General features: G+C 59.2%; 8 protein-coding genes across 8 annotated transcripts; 4 read left to right on the forward strand and 4 right to left on the reverse strand.

Annotated features, from left to right (window-relative positions):
• Window positions 1–556: 556 nt before the first annotated feature.
• BDZ90DRAFT_258663 (P-loop containing nucleoside triphosphate hydrolase protein) lies at window positions 557–1,608 on the reverse strand (the record flags this gene model as incomplete). The annotated part of the gene is made up of 4 exons (XM_025508090.1): window positions 557–674; window positions 762–1,205; window positions 1,297–1,346; window positions 1,438–1,608. The coding sequence occupies 4 exons, from the start codon at window positions 1,606–1,608 to the stop codon at window positions 557–559; spliced, it is 783 nt and encodes a 260-aa protein (XP_025364368.1).
• Window positions 1,609–3,154: 1,546 nt separating this feature from the next.
• BDZ90DRAFT_217405 (Maf1 regulator) lies at window positions 3,155–4,249 on the forward strand (the record flags this gene model as incomplete). Its single annotated transcript, XM_025504319.1, has 2 exons — window positions 3,155–3,860; window positions 3,996–4,249. Coding segments are annotated over 2 exons (960 nt in total), but the record flags the coding sequence as incomplete, so codon positions are not given.
• Window positions 4,250–5,370: 1,121 nt separating this feature from the next.
• BDZ90DRAFT_258665 (hypothetical protein) lies at window positions 5,371–5,948 on the reverse strand (the record flags this gene model as incomplete). The annotated part of the gene is made up of 2 exons (XM_025508091.1): window positions 5,371–5,753; window positions 5,825–5,948. The coding sequence occupies 2 exons, from the start codon at window positions 5,946–5,948 to the stop codon at window positions 5,371–5,373; spliced, it is 507 nt and encodes a 168-aa protein (XP_025364370.1).
• A 365-nt stretch (window positions 5,949–6,313) lies between these two features.
• On the forward strand, window positions 6,314–7,182 carry BDZ90DRAFT_230608 (hypothetical protein). The gene is made up of 2 exons (XM_025505536.1): window positions 6,314–6,812; window positions 7,091–7,182. Exon 1 carries the CDS (start codon window positions 6,473–6,475, stop codon window positions 6,761–6,763), a length of 291 nt encoding a protein of 96 aa, XP_025364371.1. The 5' UTR covers window positions 6,314–6,472; the 3' UTR covers window positions 6,764–6,812; window positions 7,091–7,182.
• On the forward strand, window positions 6,890–9,695 carry BDZ90DRAFT_230609 (peroxisomal copper amine oxidase). The gene is made up of 6 exons (XM_025505537.1): window positions 6,890–7,347; window positions 7,420–7,604; window positions 7,670–7,904; window positions 7,969–8,331; window positions 8,390–9,333; window positions 9,417–9,695. The coding sequence occupies exons 1-6, from the start codon at window positions 7,081–7,083 to the stop codon at window positions 9,592–9,594; spliced, it is 2,172 nt and encodes a 723-aa protein (XP_025364372.1). The 5' UTR covers window positions 6,890–7,080; the 3' UTR covers window positions 9,595–9,695.
• Window positions 9,696–9,836: 141 nt separating this feature from the next.
• On the reverse strand, window positions 9,837–10,769 carry BDZ90DRAFT_230610 (Homocysteine S-methyltransferase; the record flags this gene model as incomplete). The annotated part of the gene is made up of 2 exons (XM_025505538.1): window positions 10,513–10,769; window positions 9,837–10,453 (listed from the first exon to the last, which is right to left on the reverse strand). Coding segments are annotated over exons 1-2 (679 nt in total), but the record flags the coding sequence as incomplete, so codon positions are not given.
• Window positions 10,770–11,119: 350 nt separating this feature from the next.
• Window positions 11,120–12,972, forward strand: BDZ90DRAFT_249657 (hypothetical protein; the record flags this gene model as incomplete). The annotated part of the gene is made up of 2 exons (XM_025507667.1): window positions 11,120–12,544; window positions 12,641–12,972. The coding sequence occupies exons 1-2, from the start codon at window positions 11,170–11,172 to the stop codon at window positions 12,970–12,972; spliced, it is 1,707 nt and encodes a 568-aa protein (XP_025364374.1). The 5' UTR covers window positions 11,120–11,169.
• BDZ90DRAFT_230612 (gamma-glutamyltranspeptidase) lies at window positions 12,954–15,173 on the reverse strand. The gene has a single exon (XM_025505539.1). The coding sequence runs from the start codon at window positions 15,088–15,090 to the stop codon at window positions 13,069–13,071; it is 2,022 nt and encodes a 673-aa protein (XP_025364375.1). The 5' UTR covers window positions 15,091–15,173; the 3' UTR covers window positions 12,954–13,068.
• Window positions 15,174–15,234: the final 61 nt, after the last annotated feature.

Genomic DNA, 15,234 nt, shown 5'->3' on the forward strand with positions numbered 1-15,234 from the left:
GGCTGATTGGACCTGCCCGCACAGCTCTCTCCTCTCACTCTCCCGTCTTCCACTTCTACTGTATCACAATCTCCTTTAACCGTCTTCGTTCCCTCCACCTCCTCCGATCACCTCTAATACATGGCGCATCACATCGACCAAACGCTCTCGTCGTTGATTCAAACAGCCAGCGGTCGAGTCATCTCCCTCGCGGCTACGCCAAATCTCGTTTTCCCATTTCTGCGTTACCTCTCGTGTTCTCGTTGTCGTCGTCAATCAAATGTGCATCACCGAAAATCACAAGCGTCTGCGGGCGTGAGTCCTACGTTTGTCTGGCAGGCACAGGCTTGCCGTCGAACAGGTAGAGAGGGTCAAACAGTCGGCTGTCACGGCTGCAGTTGAGCATGGTGAGTAAGGTAGTGCTGCATTGCTAAGATGGAATTGTCCAGGGGGAGGGGGATGCCCGATGTTGCCGCTGTCAAGCAGCGCTGCCAGGCTCATGCGGCCAGCTACGGTTTTCGTATTCCTCCTGCTGGTGGACCATGGCCAATCGCCGTAACCATCATCGGATTGACGCTCAAACTGCTACAGGCTGGCGATTACAAAGCCATTGCAGCGTCCTCGGGATGTTGGACTGCGTCTTTGACGAGATGGAGTAGCATGAAACCTCACGATTGCGCAGCGTGTCCAGGCGCCTGCGGGCGAGCAGTGTAAGCAAGCATATGTGTCAGCCCTCCCTCTCGCAGCTGTGCGCTGCTATCTTTGCGCCCTATCGCACTCACATGACCCGTATCACCTCTTCAACGCTCGCGGCGCCCTTGACATCATTCTTCGTCGCCAACACCAGCAGCGGGATCCCCGAGAGCTCCGGCCTCGAAACCAATGCATGAAGCTCCTCCGTCGCCGTATGCCAGGCAATATTTGCCAAGCGACTAGATGCTGACCCCGAGCCGGCAGCGGCGGTCAGGTTGGCTTGGCGGGTGGAGCGATCCGCTGAGGGGTCGATGGGGGCTTGCGCTGGTGAGTCGGAGGTTTGCTGCGCGGGTGAGGAGGCCTGCTGTTCGGCTTTGTTGGAGGTCAGACTGTCCACGCTGTTGGCTGTCTCGCCTTTCGTTGAAGGGGCTGAGGATGTGGGTGGCCGAGGTATTGCGGAGTCGACGACGAAGACGATGGCGGAGACGCCACGACAGTACCTCTCCCACATCGAGCGGAACCTTGGTTGGCCGCTACGAGGGGTCGTGCGTAGGGTGATGGTGGTCAGAGGGGGCGAAAGGAAAAGCTGCTGCTGCTGTTGCTACTGCTGTCGCTGCTGCTCACCCAATATCCCACATCTTGATCTGCACATTGCCTCTTTGCACTTTCCTCATCTGTGGGCGCGAGTGATCGTGTGTCAGCAGCGCCTACTCTGTCTCCCTTGCTACCGAGCCGTCGCCTCGTCCCTCGCTCACTCGCACTCACATTGAACCCTACAGTGGGCACCATCTCCTCGGCAAATTGCCCGCTACTGATCACATTAACCAGCGACGTCTTGCCTGCCGACTGCAGGCCAAGGATGACGATCTGGAGCTGCTTGGAGAAGAAGGTGGCCTGCAGCCATCGCAGGATGGGGCCAATGAGGGGGAGGTCCATCGCGTCAAGCCAAGCGAGGGACGAATGCTGAGGGGACCGAAAGGGATAGGTGAGTTGCGGTGATGGTCTTGGGATCAAGTCAAGGTTGCGGTGCTTTGGGTGGTGGGACGGACGAGGTGTGAACTCGCGACCCCTCGACTGACCTGCATGTGGAGAGCCCGTCGAGAGTCGACCGACTGCGAGATGCGGGCTCACACGCGGGCCGGGTTGGTTGGAACTGCGAGCAGAGGAGGTGGAAAAGTTGGTCTGTTGGATCAGGAAAGAGGAGGTGGACGAGATCCAAAAAGGAGCCAAGTCATCCTTTCACCAGCTCGTCAACCTCGTCGTAATGCCCTCATCTTCAGCTACCGTACTTTCGAAGACCTCCAGTGGCTCCCCATGAGCTCTGCCGACCACGAACGGCCCACAGCTGCTGGCTAGCCCAGCGAAGCCAGCTCCAGCGCCAACCACTACCTGGAGACAAGTATAATGGATCTCATCATCTTCATGACGCTTGCCAGCGGCATGCCTCTGCCATAATCACTCGAGCTCATTGAGCGACTCCAAGCTGCTATTCGCCCCTGAACGAAGGTCAGGGCGGATACTCGACATCGCCCAACCCACGTCTCATCGCTCGTCAGGCAGTCAACTCATCAGTTGCGCCTCAATTATCGCTTGCGCTCGATACTGCTCATCATTCGTCGCACTCTGTTGCCGCTGCCTATGATGACGAATGTCTGTCACTCGACCCCTCGACGCTCAACGATACCGGCGGGGCCGAGTGAAGGAGCGAGTTTGGACGCAAGACTCAGGCACACCGTCAGTCCGCCTCAGATGAATTCAACTCCGCCGCCGCCCTTGCCGCCGTCCTAGCGCCTGGGACTGACCTGCGTCGTCGAACGGCGTCCATCCACCGACGATCCTCGTCTCATCGTCGCATCAATCTCATCTCCTCCTCTTCTCCATCGCATCATCGACTACTTGCTCGCGGCTCTCCGCGACTCCACCAGGCCCTCTCTAATTTCCAACTTTGAGCCTCTGCTGTATCAGCAAGCTGACCAGGGGTGAGTACACGCCCATTGCGACCCCACGGTGCCTGTCCACCATGCAGCATACACGCAGGCGGACGCATCGGGAGCGCACGCGGCGTGAATGAGAACAGGAGCATGGCCGCTGATATCCACTACTCGTCTCATTCTCCTTGTCAATAGATCAATACGATCCCACATATTCACTTCTACAACCAGCCGTATTAACAACCCGACCCTTCAGTAGGGCACGCAAGCCACGCGTGTTCTCACCACCAACCACAACCGCAATCAATCACGCTCGTCGTGTTTCGATAGAGTCGCCATCCACGCGTCTCTGTAGACTCAGACATCGTCCTTGAGGCCAGTGAATACTGCCGACTTGACCAGACTATCTGGTATAGCTGCTCTTTCTCCCAATTGGCAAACAAGGTGAGCTCAATCGCGAAATGCTCAACGCGTTGAGGGCGTCAACACTGACCCCCGCCTCCTCCTCGCGCTGCGCAGTCTCCGTATCACACCCCTCTCCCGCGCCGACGATGAAATTCCTCGACTACCCCGAGCTCGAATCTCTCTCCAATACTCTCACCTTCGAATCTGCCGAATGCAAGGTCTTCACCCGCCTCGAGGCTTACTCGTGCAAGGCTGTCACCAAGGAGAAGCGTCTCTTTAAAGCGCTGGAGTCTGCATATCAACAGACGGCGTCGACGTCGCCTCAGGACTATCTCGAAGGCGCTCTCGACTCTCCTTTTGGCAGACTCGACCAACCTGCAGCGCGAAAGACGCTCTTCCTCCTCATATCGCTGCTCAACGGCGTCTTCCCTGATCATGACTTCAGCCAGGTCAATCCAGCAGATTTCCGCAGAGAGGTCAGCCCCGCAATGGTCTTGCATAGTTTGAGCACGACTTTGCATAGCCTGCGAAACGGGTCAGGAGGAGGGCCTCGCTCGTACAGCACCTTCACCGGTTCCTTCGACGACACGGAGCAGATTGCCGCTCGCTTTGCGACTTCTCATCCTTCGTCGTCGGCCGGCAGCCCTCCGACTCGCCCCTTTGGAGCTATCGATGGTGCCACGCATGCCGGTCTTGCCAGTCTCTTCGATGACATCATGGACATTCGCGAGTGCGAAGTCTACACCTTCCATCCGGACATGGACTCGGACCCGCACGCATGCCCTGAGCCTGACGAGGAAGGGTCCGGCTTCTTCGACAGTGGCAATGCCTACTACGATGACGCCGACGACAGTGAGATGCAGAGCGTCAATGTGGTCACACCTCGACGCGGGAGTATCGCTTCGGATGAGATCGACACTCCCATGTTCGACGAGGATCTTGACGGAGGCTTCCCGGGCAAAAAGCATGGCGGACAGATGAACGCAGGCACGGGCGCCTACGCAACGAGCGAGGGCCCGCAGACCCCTCGCACGCCTGGCAGGAGTGCTCAGCGTGGGGAAACAGACCAGCGTCGTCGCGGCGATTTTGCATCGAGTAGTCTTACCTCTGCGAGCTCTATGGGCGCAACTACCGACGAGGACGAAGATATCGACGGTATCGGCGGCCTTCTCTGGTCGACCTATGCCTTCTTCTACAACCGGCGCCTCAAGCGTGTGCTGTTCGTGTCGGTCTGGTCCAGGCTCAATTCGTCCACCTCGGCAGGCAGCTGGACTTCTCCCCTCGCAGCCGGGTGGGAGCCTCCCATCGCCATGCCGCCCTCTCTCAAGCTTCCAGCCGCGATGGCACAAGCAGCCAGCAGGGGAGGGGCCCAATCGTCGTCAAAGGGTGCGGCCCCAGCTGTGGCGTCTTCTCTTCCGCCGTCCACTTCTTCGGCCCTCTCCACTCCTCAACCGTCGCCCGCCAAGCTGGCCATGACACGAGGTCGTCGTGGCGCAGCGAGAGGCCGAGGTAGGGCAGCATCTGGCAGTCCGGCTCCTTCTTCGCTGTCACCCTTCCCTCACGCAAGCCCTCGAGCTGCTCAGGAGCACGCAGCCGCCGCTGCAGCCGCCAATGCCCAATCGCAGACTCACCGTCAGACGCGAGCCGCAGCGGCCGCCGCTGCTACTGCCGGACCCAGCGCGAGTCTCGACGCGGCCGCGGTGGCGATCGGCGCGATGCCTTGCAGCGATGCTACCGTGTCCGTCGAGCCTGCACAGACAGACACAACGGCTACCCCGCCGCCGGCCGCAGCCAATTCCAAGCGCTCCGCAGACGGCAATGCTCCCAGCGTCAAAAGGCTGAGGCGTCAAGTCGCTGCGTGAGAGCACATTCAGCGCCGTGTACCTACCAGTCGTGACAAGATCTCAGGACAGATCTTGCTCATCCAGTCCCTACGCCAGTGTCACTCAATCGTTTCCGCTCGTCTACTACTTCCACCATGTATTGACTTGTCTTTTCTCGCGCGTCTCCTATCCTATGCAACTACCACCTTGACCTTCAGTGTCGCGCTTTGAGTTCCTCCTCGCTCCGTCGAGCCTGCTTCTTGATCTCCACGCATTCGTACGAGGTCGATAGCAACGAATCCATTAGAAAGCGCACGAGGACGGGTCCAATACAAAAGAAGCACAAGAAGATAGGAGCGAACAACGAGTGAAGCATCAAATGGAAAGATCAAAGGTAGGAAAGCACGCCGGCCCGTGTGCGCGCAGAGCAGGCGGCGCGTCGGGCTGAGGACCGCTGGCTGCGAAACCGTAGTGGCCGTACATCAAGCGAGCACTGACGAGCCCTGGACAACATGGTATCATCGAGCGGGCTAGCGACCTCAGATGGCCAGCATCAGGGCCCCGAACGCAGCGGCGCCCAGGGGTCCTCCGACCACCCACGCCCAGCTACCCTGCCCCGCCCCAAGAGCCACTGCGGCGTTAGGCGCGTTACTCCTCGTCGCCGAAGCCGAGCTTGTCGAGCTTCCCACAATGACACCGCCTGTGAGAGTCCCCGTCCTCGAAGCCGGACCACCAGCTCCGTCATTACCCTGTGAGAGGTTGCTGAAAGCAGCAGCAGCGCCGGTCTCTGCCAGACGTGAGAGGGAGGCAGCAGTCTCGGCCGCGTTGGTGGGTGCGGAGAAGGCTTGCGAGGAGGCTGGCGCCGTCACAGGGCCGTATTGCGTTGCGGTTGAAGCAGTGTTTCCCGCGGGAAGGGCGGTGCCTGAAAGAGATGAGAGCGAGGCACGTTAGCTTGGATGTTTGGCTAGCTCACGGCGGGTGGCGACGACTCACAATCGCCATACTGAACGCAGGCTGACTGGGCGTTGTTAGTTGTCAGGGGGCCGATGGGATCTTGCGCCGAAACGGAGGCCGCGAGGAGAGCCACAGCGGCTGAGAGGAAGAGTGAGGTCTTCATGGTGAGGAGAAGGGGCGTGAACCGGGCGAGAGAAGGGTGGACAACGGAGTAGCCCGATGCAATGGGACGATGCGGCTTGGGTCGACAGGGGGCGCCTAACCGTAATGAATGGAAGCGACTGCGGGAAGAGCGGCTGGGGGTGGTGATTAAGCTGAGAAGCAGGACAGGTAGTCAACGAATGACGAGGAGGAGAATGCGGTTGAATGAGGAGGTGAAGAGAAATCAAAGTGGTAGCGTGCATCCACCACTCACGCTCGAGGCCTGTGACGTCCGTCTGCGGGGGCCCAAAGTCGGCAGCGGTGGTCTGTCGAAGGCCGCGCCCCTTCCCCCGCCCTCGTCTGCATGTCGACACTCGACAGAGCAAGCGCCTCTCCGCCTGCAGCGCTGCTGCCTTGAGTCGAGGGTGAGTGAGAGAGCAGCTATTGGTACGGCTGAGAGATGAGACGACTACGCCTACTTGTGTCGTCGATCAGCGTGTTCGTCGGCGTCTTCACCTGACGAAGAGAGGCCCGGACAGACGGCCCATGCTGAGGGGCGACAGTGCGATTGCGGTCACTTTGGCCGGTACAGGCTGGGAGTCAGGTCTGGCAGACTTTCGCGAAGCAAGACATGTTAAGGCGCAACAGACTAATGCAGCTTCAAGTCGCAAGCACCTGACCTCGTTCAAAAGGCGTCTCATGCACTTTGACTTGGGTGCGAGAGAGAACAGCGACGGATCTGGGGGATGCAACGGGACTCAGGCTGGGCTGTCCGACGCCAAGCTGCTTAACATTCAGGCTGAAATGGGCGCCCCTCAGCCTGTTCACCAGCATTGACGCCGTCAAGTCGAGCTTCAGGAGCTCTCATGTCACGAGCCTTATCGCAGTAAGTGTCGTTCGCCGTATTGTGTGCCTTGGCGTGAGCTTGTCGCTCGCCCTCAGTCAGCCCCACACTCCAGACTCCGCTTCCCGCGCCCTGAATTGAGATGCGATGCGCTAGAGTCGACGCACTGTCGGGCGGCCATGCTCGTCTTGGGCTGACGGACAGCATAGTCTTATCGCCCGTCCTGTTCTCGCCGCAATCACCACTTTCAAAGTGACGCTCACCATCCTACCTACCTCTCCATCCATCATCATCGTCAACACTTACCGCCATGTCACCAGTCAAGGTTCCGACCGCTGCAAAGCACCCGCTCGATGCGCCGAACGAGGATGAGATTCTCGCAGTTACGGCCACGATAAGGCCATATCTCGTTGAGAAGCACGGAGTCAAGGCTGTTCGTTTCCTCAATGTCATGCTCGCTGACCCGGAGAAGAATGCTGTCATTGAGGCAGGCCACTTCCCAGGAGGAGCCGCCAAGCAATCCACGTCAGGAAAGATTGAGAGGCAGTTCTGGGCGCACGTCGTTGACCTCGTAAAGGTGAGTAGCTGCGCGGAAGAGCCGGACAAGGAGGATGTCGTGCTGATGCTCGTCCTCTCTGTGCACTTGCAGGGCGACTCGTTCGAGCTCTTGGCTACTCTGGGAGCAGACGGTGTCTCGATCGCATCTGTTGAGAAGCTGCCTGAGGGCACACAGCCCTCGCTCACCATCGAGGAGCTTTGCTTGGCAGAAGAGAAGTGCCGTGCTGACCCGCGAGTGGTCAAGGTCGCTGCCGACGTTGGTGTACCTCCTGAGCAGTGAGTCGAGCGCACTGCGGCAGCAGTAGCAGCTGAGCTGACAATCTCTCACCCATACCTCGCAGACTCTATTGCGACGGTTGGAGCATTGGCTGGGACTCGCGCTTCCCTGGCAAGCGCCTGCAGCAATGCATCTGCTACCAGCGCCTCGGTCCTGACGAGCACCTCTACGCTCATCCACTCGACTTTATGCCCATCCTCGACTGCAACACGGGAGAGGTGCTCGCCATCGACTTCCCGGCCCACCGTGTTGGCAAGGGCGGCGCTCTGACGGCTGACTCGACCGAGGAGCCCAAGGAGGTGAGGCTGAAAGCACTGCCTGCGTAAAGAGAAGCACCGCTGACGCCCTCGATGCCCCACACAGATCTCCTTCGACCCACCCACGACCCGTCATCGTATTCCGCCTCCCCGCGACAACCACAACTACCTCCCTCATCTTGCCAACTCCAGCCCCCTCCACGATGGCAACAAGCCTATCGAGATGCGCAAGGACCTCAAGCCTCTGAGCGTCGTTCAGCCGGAGGGCGTCTCTTTCAAGCTCGATGGGCAAGTGTTGACCTGGCAGAAGTGGCGCCTTCACCTTGCATTCAACCCTCGCGAGGGTGTGGTACTCAGCACAATCAGCTACGCAGATGACGAGGCTGCTGGGGCTAGCAAGGCATCGCCCAAGGAGAGGCCACTCTTCTACCGTCTCTCGCTGTCCGAGATGGTCGTGCCTTATGCTGAGGTGAGTCTGAGCGGTATCAGATTGTCATGCCCGCAGAGACTGACATCGGCGAGAGTAGAGCACTGCTCCACACTATCGTAAATTCGCATTCGACGTGGGAGAGTACGGCTTGGGCTTCCTTGCCAACTCTCTCTCGCTCGGATGTGACTGCCTTGGTTCCATTCAGTACATGGACGGCTGCTTCGTCAAGCACGACGGTACAGTGGAGACGATCAAGAATGCCATCTGCATCCACGAAGAGGACACTGGTCTGATGTGGAAGCACTCCGACTATCGCCCGGGCGGTCATGCTCACAATGTACGAGGCAGGAAGCTGGTCATCTCCATGGTATGCACCGTGGCCAATTACGAGTACCAGATCAACTGGTCCTTCCATCTCGACGGCAACATCGAGCTCGAGATCAAGCTTACGGGTATTCTGAACCTCTACCTTCTCGACAAGGGAGAGTCGCCCGCTGGCTTCGGCACAGAAGTCGCACCGCAGATCAATGCGCACTACCACCAGCACCTCTTCAGCTTGCGCGTCGACCCTCACATCGACGGGCCGCTCAACAGTGTCCAAGAGCAGGAGATCGTCTCTCTCCCTGCAGACCCCAAGACCAACTGGGCAGGCAACGCCTTCACCACCCGCAAGCGCATCCTCGCCACGTCTGGAGAGGCAGTACGAGACGCCAATGCGCACGATGAGCGCAGCTGGTCCTTCGTAAACGAGTCGGTCAAGCACTACTCCAGCGGCATGCCCGTGGGCTACAAGGTTGTCACCTCAGCGATGCCTCGCCTCTACGCTCAGCCGGACAGTCTCGTCGCTCGTCGTGCGCCCTTCGCTACCCACCACATGTGGACTGTGCCCTACGCTGAGGGGAGGAACTACTCGGCAGGCAGGTACCCAGTGCAGTCGAGAGTGATCCCTAAGGACTCGGTAGCCGGGTGGGTCGGAGACGGGAAGGACAAGATCGCCAACGAGGACATTGTCTCCTTCCTGACGGTGGGAACTACGCACGTGTGAGTATGCGGAGAGCCTTGGAAAGGAGCTGAACTGACCACCTTCGTCTCCTACCTCTTCCTGCGACCTCGCAATGCTCCAGACCTCGTCCGGAGGACTTTCCCATCATGCCAGCGGAAGCAGTAAAGGTAACCTTGAAGCCCATAGGGTTCTTCGCTCGCAACCCTGCCCTCGATGTCCCCGCTGCGAAGGACGCGAAGTCGGTGAACGCGCAAGCTGCGGCGACGAACGGGTCCAACGGCTCGGCGTGCTGCCAGTGAGGCGCGCATCTTCGAGGGGCCACTGGATTCAGCTTCACTTTCCTCGCCGAGCTTGTCTCTTTAGCTGTTTTCTCCCACCTCACGATCAAAAACATTCGCGATGAGCTTCGACATGGCCTGCGGGTCGTCATTTGCGCCGCTACTCATTGACATTGACAGCTTTTCATTCTTTGAGCTTTGCGATCTCGCCCGGCTTGACTTGACAGCACCCTCCCACCCAAACTCCCCTCCATCTCGGGCACGCCTCCTCTGCCACCCTGCGGAGCGACTGCGCCCAGCTCTGCTTCCCCGATGAAGCCGCTGCTGGTGGCAGCCAACAACGATTGATCCCGTCCCACGTGAGGCCGCCGTCTGGGTACAGCTGGGCGAGACGGGAGCAGCTATGTCAGTGAGTGAGATGAGGGGAAGCAAGGAGGGTTCGGGCTCACGAAGAGATGCAGGTGTTTCGAGCCTGCCGAGGAGTCGATCTCGCTGAGCTGCCGCATGACCTTCTCGAGGATGAACATCTTTGTACAGTTGACACCCAACCCTGCTATAGGCCATTTGCTGTGCTGCTGATTTGCAACAAGTGATACGACGTCCTTGACCCCATGCTTACCGCCATTGCCGGGCAGCTGACCGTCGGCTTCTGGTGGGAAGACGAAGCTAATGTACGCGGCGGGTAGCTTTCTCTCCGCCTTTTGCTCCCTCGCGACCGCCTCGAGCGCATGAAGGATCGCCTGCGCCTCGTCTAGTCGCGGAATAGTCTCAAATGCGACAAGGTCGACGTCCGAGTCGAAGCATAGGCTTGTCATGGCCTGCCGCAGCCGGTGCGCGTGGAAGTCGGCCAAGTCGACAGCGGACGGGTAATCGCCGGTGTCTTTGGGTGCACGAGGGGGTCAGCATATCTCTCATGAGGCAATCTCTCGCGGTGCTCACACTCTGCGCCGTTAGCCAAAGCCGCTCCGTACGGTCCGAGTGACAGGCTAACTAATGCCCTTCGGCCCGTCTTCTCGCAGTGTTCTTTTCTTGCCTCCGCAGCAAGCCTGATTGCCTCGCCCATCAAGCCCTGGACTTCCCCTGCTTCTGCTTCTGACCCGCCGAGCGCCTTGTGCCACGCCAGGTCGCAGAGCTGATACGTCATCGTGCCCACCACATCGGCTCCCGCAGCCAAAAAGTCGGCATGCACCCGCCTGATCGCCTCGCGACCTTTCCCACCGTCTTCCTTGCTTGCTAGGAGGCCGGCAGACCAACGTGGGCCAGAAAGGTCGAGGCCCTGCGACTCAAGGTGGGTGGCCTGACCGCCGTCCAGGATGCCGATGCGTCCCCGGCGCAAAGTCAGGATGTCGTCGAGCGCCGTCGTAGCCATGGCGTCGGCGTAGCGGTTGCGGTTGAACGAAATCTGCGCACGGCCTTGCACTCAATTGCTGGTTCCGCCCTTGCCTGTCGTGTGCCGAGCCCCGCGCAAGCCCGTTCCGGCTCAGACTCAGCTGCAGGGCCGCCTCCATTTGCCGGTCGAGGACTGCATTTATTCATTCATCCGCTTCCAATTGATTCATTCTCATCTTCCTCCACCACTACGACCCGCGTCCCGCAATGGCAGACGATGGTGGCCCTTCAAACGCCATTGCGAGCTCAAGTCGCAATTCCTTGGACCACTTCTGGTCACAAGCTGCCTCAGATGCGCATCCACGCATCAGCCAAATCCGTCGGCGTCTGCCACACTTCCCCTCAGCCCCTCTGCGGATCCAACGCGTCTCCCAACTGGACGCCGAGCTGCTTGACGAAGAGCTCCTCACCCTCCTCTTTGAGCCTGTCAAGACATCGCTTGCTCAGATCAAGAATACGTTGCCCGATCGGATAGAGCCCGAACTGCTCGCGCTACTCAAGCTCGTCTTGTTCAAGTACAGCGTCTGGGACAATGGTGCAAGTTACGGAGCCATGCTGCAGAACTTGCGGTACAGAAATGAATGGGCGCATCGTGGTGGCTTGCAGTCCACTTTCCTCTCTGCACCGCTGTCCAAGGTCCAGCTGGCTTTATACCCTCTCTTGACCATCGGAGTCCCCTATGCATACGCCCGTCTCTCGAGACATATGACCTCTCTTTCCTTCTCGTCAATGCCGGCGAACGACCCGCGACGCCTTCTCTGGTCTATGGTGGACAAGCTACAACGCTTGCACGAGGGTCTCGCTCTCGTCAACTTTGCGGCTTTTTTGTCGGATGGCAAATACCGCACCATCACTGACCGAATGCTGGGGATGCGCCTTACCTACGCGGAACGGACGCTCAATCGCAACGTCTCATTCGAGTTCCTCAACCGACAACTCGTATGGCATGCATTCACAGAGTTTCTCCTCTTCCTTCTGCCCATCATCCGACCCAAGCGCTTGCTCAGGAGGCTACTGAGGTTGCCGACCCACCCGCGGATCCTCGCCTTTTGGCTCGCCGTCTTGCCACGATGGTTTGCGGCGCGAGTCGGCCTGTACAGGGATGCCATCTCTGGTCGACCGAGATATCGTTTGCCCTTTCGCCTACCCACCTCCGCGAGCAAAGGCGATGCCTCGTCGAAGGGAGCGGGCAAGTACTCCCACCTGCCGGAAGGTATCTGCCCCATCTGCTGGCAACGAGTGGAATCGGAAACGTCCTCGACCTCCCCTGTTGGGTCATCTTTGGGAAACGTCGGCATCCCTTCCTCTGATCCTCTTGATCCCTCATCCAGCGCTCTAGCCCCATCGACCTCACAACAGAATACTCTAGCCTCCTCAAACGCCTCTGCCACTCGACGGGAGTACCACAACGCTTCCCGCTCTTTCGGTGTGAGCAACGACGGAGTGCCATATGCAAATGCCCTGCTACACAATGCGTATAGGGCCAAGCCTTGTGGGTGCGAGTATTGCTACGTGTGCCTGGCGGAGAAGCTCTTGAGTGAGGAGGCAGGAGAGGAATTGGAAGACTCCATGGCGGCTGCGGGTGCGGTTGGGCAGGAGGAAGGCGAGTCCAATGGCGGACGAGGAGAGAAGGGGAAGGCAAAGGGGAAAGGAAAGGCGAAGCAGGTAGCTAGTCAAGATCGGGGGATCGGGGCGTGGGATTGCTTGCGATGTGGCGCAAAGGTGAGGGGAATGGAGAGGGTCGTTGCGATTGATGACAACGACGACGAGGAAAAGGCGCCTGAGAGGCCGACGGCAAGACGCAGAAGATCGTCATCGTCGTCGTCATCATCGTCTTCGCGGTCCTCCTCATCGTCCTCATCGACCACGCCCTCATCAACAGCCTCACGCGAGGCCATGCGTGAGAAAGCGGCAGCAGCGGCCTCTGCGAGAAGAGCGCCGCCAGAGCCGGTGGACGACGATGGTGATGATGACGATGCAGAGCTGGACATTGGCGAGCTCACGAGATAGCAATACATCGCGCGGCACGCTTTTTCACAAGCTCAGCAAAAGGCAATGGTTGGCAGAAGTCGTATACAACAGGGTCCATGTCTGCGTCTCCCTTCCTCAATACGCGGCAGCCCACCCTGCTTTCCTCGAGTCGCTACTCGCCAGATACGTGACCTCTTGACTCTCCTTTCCGTCACGCCGCGCCTGCACCCCCTGCACACTCGCATAGCCCAAGTTGATATCGTCGATTTTCAACTGATGCCCGCGTGCCCTTAACCCTTCATCGAGCTCATACTCGTCAAATGTAGACTCCACTGCCACTACATCGGGCAAGAGCTGATGATGAAGCCTGGGAGCCTCAATGGCCTGCGAGAGGTCCATGCCCTTGATGTCCATGTTGAGTAGCGTGGAAAGGACGGACGTGGGTATCCTTGACCCGCCCGCAGCCCCGAGGAGGACCTGGAAGCGACCCTGCGCATCCTCGATCACCACAGGCGACATGCTCGACAATGGTCGCTTGCCCGGCTGCGGATAGTTGTACGGGCTCGGGTAGAGGCCAAACGCATTGGGCGTGCCAGGCGTAGATGTGTCGTCCATTTCGTCGTTGAAGATAACGCCCGTCTCCGGGTCCATCACCTGCGAGCCAAAGATGAGATTGACTGTGCTCGTGATCCCCACAGCCATACCACTCGAATCGACTGCCGAGATGTGCGTTGTTCCATGATCCTCCGGAACGTCAAAGAGGGGAGCGTAGTGATCGATGGGGAAAGTACGGGTGTCATCGACCTTCTTTGCCAGCTGATAGGCGCGGCGCTGTGTTGGGATCTGGGCGATCTCGGCCAGAGCTGACTGGTTGAGATAGGCAGGGTCGCCAAGACGGGTGCGGGCTGCATAGCCGTGCTTGAAGACTTCGACCAGCCTGTGGGCCCAAAGAGCGCGGCGAGCGGCGTCCTTGTCACCTTGTGAGCCGTGTTGCTCGTGGTGTCGCTCTTCCTCGATGCCCAGACGACGGAGCAGGTTCATCATCCCGAGTAAGACGGGCCCGCTAGTAGGTGCCGGGCTTGTCCAAACCCTACGCCCGTCCAGCCATGTCCCATTAATTGCCTTCCTGACCTCGATGCGATAGTCCTGCAGATCCTCCGTGGTCAGGATCCCTCCCGCAGCCTGCACTTTCTTCACCATCGCCTCCGCCATCTCCCCCTCGTAGAAGGCCTGCGCTCCGTGTTGCGCAATAGCTTCCAATGTCCTCGCGTACGCCGGTCGCCTGATCGTATCCCCCTCCTTGAGGAACCCGCCCGTCTCTGCATCCAGGAAAATGTCGGCCCACTCCTTCTTCTCAGGCATGAAGCCGCCAAAGTAGCCCAGTCTCCTCGCCAACTCCTTCCCGACCTTTGCCTCTTTAGCCAACTGGATGCTGGGTTGCAGAAGATCCTCCCACTCCAGCTTTCCCCAACGTCTCCAAATCTCCTCCAACCCTTTGAGCTCCCCAGGTACTCCCACGGCCAAGCCGCCAAACTTGGCCTTCTCGGTAGCACCATGGAACATTTCCTCGAATGCCGCAGCCGGAGCTTGTTCTCTGAAATCTATTACCACATGCTCCGTGCCTGCTTGAGACGGATTCTCCTCTGGAGCAGGCGCGCGAATGAGGGCGAAGCCGCCCCCTCCAATGCCGCTTGAGAACATGTTCAATACACCGACGCAGAGGGTCGCCCCTACAGCTGCATCAGCTGCTGAACCGCCTTTTTGAAGCAAAGCTGTGCCAATTTCTGAGCATTGTCTATTCTCTGCGGCTACAGCTCCGTGCTTGCCCTCGAGTAGGTTGGGCGGGTTGAGCCGACCGCGATCATCGAGCGGGGGAAGGGGAGGCTTCGAGGGGGGACGGGAGTCCTCTGCATTACCTCGATACGAGAAGACGAGGACCAACAAGGCGACGAAGAGGAGGGCGAGTAGACCGATGAGGCCGCGTAGCAAGAGTTGCGGACGCTTACCCCAGTCGACAAAGGTGGCGCGGCGTGCACTGCTTCGTCTTCGTCGGAGGGCCGTTGCTGTTGGTGGGGAGAGGAGGGGCGTCTCCTCGTCTACTACGACGTCGTTGCGCTGATCATGCTGTGTTGGGGTCGAGGGGCCGAGAGCAGCCATTGCTGGCTGCGAGGATGGATGCTTGGATCGGAGTGGAACAGCACGAGGTCGAGTGGAGTGAGAAGAAAGGAGGAGAGAGGGGCTCAATCAACGGATGCGCAGGGTCCGGCGAGCCAACGGAGATACGCCATTGTCAGGTGCGGA

Source organism: Jaminaea rosea, assembly GCF_003144245.1.
Source record: "Jaminaea rosea strain MCA 5214 unplaced genomic scaffold BDZ90scaffold_2, whole genome shotgun sequence".
Lineage (NCBI taxonomy): Eukaryota > Fungi > Basidiomycota > Exobasidiomycetes > Microstromatales > Jaminaea > Jaminaea rosea.

Excerpts from the sequence above, each read along its gene's own strand:
- BDZ90DRAFT_230608 (XM_025505536.1), top strand. The coding sequence starts at position 6,473 with ATGCTGAGGGGCGACAGTGCGATTGCGGTCACTTTGGCCGGTACAGGC.
- BDZ90DRAFT_230609 (XM_025505537.1), top strand. The coding sequence starts at position 7,081 with ATGTCACCAGTCAAGGTTCCGACCGCTGCAAAGCACCCGCTCGATGCG. Across the intron at positions 7,605-7,669 it reads GTTGGTGTACCTCCTGAGCA|ACTCTATTGCGACGGTTGGA; the intron begins GTGAGTCGAGCG and ends CATACCTCGCAG. Across the intron at positions 9,334-9,416 it reads ACGGTGGGAACTACGCACGT|ACCTCGTCCGGAGGACTTTC; the intron begins GTGAGTATGCGG and ends GCAATGCTCCAG.
- BDZ90DRAFT_230612 (XM_025505539.1), bottom strand. The coding sequence starts at position 15,090 with ATGGCTGCTCTCGGCCCCTCGACCCCAACACAGCATGATCAGCGCAAC.